This window comes from Triticum aestivum, chromosome 5A (genome assembly GCF_018294505.1).
Source record: "Triticum aestivum cultivar Chinese Spring chromosome 5A, IWGSC CS RefSeq v2.1, whole genome shotgun sequence".
Taxonomy (NCBI): domain Eukaryota; kingdom Viridiplantae; phylum Streptophyta; class Magnoliopsida; order Poales; family Poaceae; genus Triticum; species Triticum aestivum.
The window spans coordinates 493,239,397-493,243,925 of NC_057806.1; the positions used below are offsets into that span (position 1 = coordinate 493,239,397).

Below are 4,529 nucleotides of genomic sequence, written 5' to 3' on the forward strand. Positions count from 1 at the left end.
TATTGAAATGTTGTGATCCCAAAATTCCAAAAATAAAATGAAAAAAAATCACGCATGTAACACAAGACCAAAACACATGTCTTCAAATAGAAATAAATGATCACATAAATATATTGTAAATGTTACTTATTACAAAAATACTTAAAAATAACAACTAAGCAACATTATCTAGTAATCATTATTTGATGATGATCCTCTCTGGAAGGTCCATCTTTTGATACGATCTATAATGGTTCGTTCTAAGACTGGGATATTGTTTAGAACTTCATTCTCTTCATACTTCAAAATATGAACCAAAAATCGCTTCCTCAGTTCAAAATCATCCTACATATGCATTATATAACAATGTTATTTGAAACACATGAGTAATGTGTGTAGAAATGAGCATGGTGGCAATACTTACCTTGGGTACCGGAAAATGTAGCGTCTCATCGTGCCATGAGTGCATTAAATTGAAAACCAAATAATCAGACATGGGACTGCATGTATGAAATGTTACATGTGAGTTGAATGAATCAATTAAGATTGTGATGTATTGACAAGATTCTTACCCGTATGAGTTTGTGGGAAAATTAGGAACTTTGCATCCCCATATTAAAATGTCGTCCTTGAAGGCAGGGTTTGCAGCTTGGAGTGCAAGGTTTAGATCATTGGCCATAGTTTTAAATATATGCTTTCCGAAAGTAGGTATTGAAAGCGGGTCCAGAATAGAAACAACCTTTTTATGTTGGTCCAAGACGAACAATAAAAATAACCCAAGAATATCACAAGGCAATAAAATCTACAATGATGCATGCATTCAGAAATACATCAATCATTATCATTCATTAAAACTAAATAAACAATAATTTTGAATTCAAATCTTACCGTATCACATTCTGAGATATGATACTCATTGCTGGCAGGCCAGTTATCAAAAAGTTGTGCCGACATAGCAATGTCCATACCGTCACGATGACTTGGGATTCGTGCATAGTGGGACATGGACTACAATAATGTAAGAAAACATTAGTAGAATTGAGGCAAAATGTAAAATGTGATTAAAATAACTTACACAGAATCATAGGTCCATATAGTGCACTGGCACATCTCTAGCAAGCTGGGCATCGTGGCATGCTAGTATCCTCACAGCCATGTTAAAACAATCGGCATCCATGTACTCATCATTTTTTAATATGTTCTTTAATTGTCTCAGGTTTAAACTAATATGATAAGGTTGAGAGCTTTTCACCCATTCGCTCCTGTGTAATGGGAATTCATGTCAATTATAATTATACAAGAGTAATAGTTTATTAGAAATAAATATAAACTGAAAAAAAAACGTGTCTTAGTCTAGCAACGGGATATCATCAACCATGCTGATGAACAAGCAAAGTTCATCTATTAAGTTGTCGTTTGTTGGAGTGACAAACGGCGAAAGGATAAATGATTGCGACATGAGCTCAACTTGTGACGATGAGTTGGATGCTCTCGGTTTGTTAGGAGGTCTTTCAACAATCATACAATCGTTGGGATCCGTGTTGGTTTCATCATCATCCATGTCTCGGTTTCTTATATTGTCATCATTGAATTCCGAGTCGACTAAAATGACAGCTAATTTTGTTCTAAAATCTGTCATATAAACCTAAAGTGAAGTAGTAATAATAAGACTTAGTTTTCAAATAATGACACAACATGAAATAATTAGTATCATGATACGATGCAAGATATACATGTTCGAGAGTGTCGGACAAACTATCTTCCGTGAAGTACTCCATATAATTTAACATCCAGAGACCACAGATGACCTGGATGATAGGAATATTGATGTGATTAATAACAAAGATATTAATAAAAAATATTAGTATTATAAAATGATGATGATTGAACCATACAGTCATACTGAAGATGGTCGATTAAAAAGAATTTAACAACATTTGCTGCTAATATAAATGAAATGAGCAAAAGGGCTATGAACAAAAGAATTGAATTTGTGAACGCATAATTTTTAATATAAATCGAATGAACAAAAGGGTTATCAATAAAAAATGAATTTATAGATGCATCATTTTTTTGGAGGACCAATATAATTATTACTTCACCAAATGGGTTCATATAAAATTTAATTCAGATTTCACTCGTGCGTTGACAAGTAACCAGAGAAACACAAGCAGCAGCTGAGAAGTAAAATAAAAAGAAAGAGCACCGGTTGCACTTCGCTTTCTCCACTGTGAGACCGTGAGACACAGGAAGTCATCACTTCATTTTTCTTTCTCCACTCGTCACTTTGCTTTCTCCGCCAACCCCGCGGATCTTCCCTAGATCGGTTCTGCCGCCGCCATCCTACTGCCCCAAAGCAGATCGAGATGCGAGCTGCTGGACACGATGTGGGAGGAGGCATCTCAAATTGGACCGAGATTCAGTGCGTTGACGCTTCCGCCGCAATCATCGCCCCCCGTGCTTGGCTCACATAGTCGCTCCAGGAAGGGGTTCACAGCTCGCATACGTGCTCAGTTGCTGAAGGTATGCTGTTCGATTAGATGTTATTAGTGCACCTACGGTTATCAGTGGGGATTTAGTCAGGTGCCATTTTTTATTTATGGATTTGTATTCTGGGTGGCTTAATTTGTCACGATCAGCTATCTATAATTGATGTCGAGTCGTTGCTTTTTGTGGCAGTTGCTTGATTTGTGTGGTATTCTCATGTTGTAATGTCACATTATTACTGGCACTAAGTAACTGAGAGTTCTAGGGTAACAACCAAGTTGATATCTGTATAGTTTGTATCAGAAATACATGTGACTACATCATTTGACATCTTTTCTTTGCTGATGCTTATGCCATTGTATGCACAACAGGCGCCTTCGCCACATTGTCATTCATATGTGAGATGTTTCTCTTCCTCTATGTTGGCATGGATGATATAGTGTAGTGGAAGATTGTTAGTGAAACTCATATAGGTATGCCATCTATCTGCTTCTTTTCATGTGTGTAGTAACATATTTGTTGTTCAAATCCAGAAATTGTAACACATTTTCTATACTATATGCAGCCCAATGAAATCTATCGCCTCGAGCTCCATTATTTAGACTAGATGTCATGAGAGGTGTTGTGTCAATTGCATTGGCATACAATAAGGTAAAGAATTGCATTGACATACCAGATCTGTTGATGAAATGTCCTTCAGGAATGCTATGTAGTGATAAAACAAACATAATAGCATACCAAATGTGCCCTGTTAAGCATAAATGCTCTGAGTTATATTAGGAGGCGTACCCATCCGTTTGAAGACCGCTCTTAATATATTCTTCTCTTTTCCATGTTGTAACATCTAAATTAGTCCACTTGTCGGATTTTAATTCCATGTGCTTGGATGCATATTTGAATAAATCCTCCAGTCCTTCTAGCTGTTGTACCAACAAATGGAAAAAGTATAAGCATCACAAGCAAGAAATAAGAAGAAAAAAGCTTGTAGAAACGATGGGGCAGTAGGACTAAGGACTAACCGTATCAATGAGGTCCTTGCGGTTCATGTATGGGCCTAGCGAGTCGAGCACTTGAACACATTGTTTTCTGGCATTTATAACACATAGGTACCAGTGAACGTCGTCCATGTTTATTGGAATGTGTATCTTAAGAAAATGATTATTTTAGTTGTACTCGTATGTGGACGAATTGGTCGTTCTCGCTGTAATTCATAGAAATATATAGAAAACTAAGACTAACCATATCATTTTCCAAATACACTTTGGCTCTGTGTAATACCCATGCTGGTGCAGCATCCGTGTCATCTGAGGGCAGATAGCTACCGATCTTTATCATCTTAGAGATGCATGCATTCTCTAAGAACACAGTTCCACCTGACCTTACTTGTAGATGCTCCGTAGCAGTCATGCAATTTATGTACGTATTTATGACCTACAATTAAAAGTATACATAGTATATTAGATGACACATACTCATAATCAAATAGTATCTTCCTGTCCTAATGCGATAATAATAATAATAATAATAATAATAATAATAATAATAATAATAATAATAATAATAATATACTTACTTCGTCGCCAACCCATTCTCCGGGAGTTAGAAGAGATAGTAAATGTCTTTTTTCAGAAATGTGTCACCGATGCTCACTAATTTTCTTTCTTTGCTGGTTTCGGATCTGATATTTTGTATAACGGACGAATCATCGCCAGTGCAGGCATAATCTGGCATGATGGCCATGATAACATTTAATGATAATGAACACAAAAACAATAATGTAGCAGTACAAGGACATTGAAGGTTTTGTTCTGTGCCTTGTGGAGAAACAACATAGTCTCGTGCTATCTTAGGCTTGTTATGCCGTCGTATATGTTTCTTTATCTGCACGAGCATTGTTAGCTTGTCCTCTATAGTTTGAAGACCTTCCGTGCCGGGTGTTTGTGCCAATTCCTTGTCCTCATTTACCACCATTTGTTGACTTGTTTCGTTGTGGGTTAATTTCTGAGAACAATATTAAAAGAATTACCCATATGTAGGATATAATATAATTAGAATGATTTTGG

General features: G+C 36.3%; 1 protein-coding gene across 1 annotated transcript; it reads right to left on the reverse strand.

Annotated features, from left to right (window-relative positions):
- Positions 1-3,242: 3,242 nt before the first annotated feature.
- On the reverse strand, positions 3,243-3,936 carry LOC123101448 (uncharacterized). The gene is made up of 3 exons (XM_044522899.1): positions 3,706-3,936; positions 3,486-3,611; positions 3,243-3,386 (listed from the first exon to the last, which is right to left on the reverse strand). Exons 1-3 carry the CDS (start codon positions 3,871-3,873, stop codon positions 3,243-3,245), a joined length of 438 nt encoding a protein of 145 aa, XP_044378834.1. The 5' UTR covers positions 3,874-3,936.
- Positions 3,937-4,529: the final 593 nt, after the last annotated feature.

Bases quoted from the DNA above. Each gene is read 5' to 3' on its own strand.
- LOC123101448 (XM_044522899.1), bottom strand. From the start codon at position 3,873: ATGACTGCTACGGAGCATCTACAAGTAAGGTCAGGTGGAACTGTGTTC. The intron at 3,612-3,705 runs GTTAGTCTTAGT...CATTTTCTTAAG, and splicing joins TGTATTTGGAAAATGATATG to ATACACATTCCAATAAACAT. The intron at 3,387-3,485 runs GTTAGTCCTTAG...TTGGTACAACAG, and splicing joins GCAAGGACCTCATTGATACG to CTAGAAGGACTGGAGGATTT.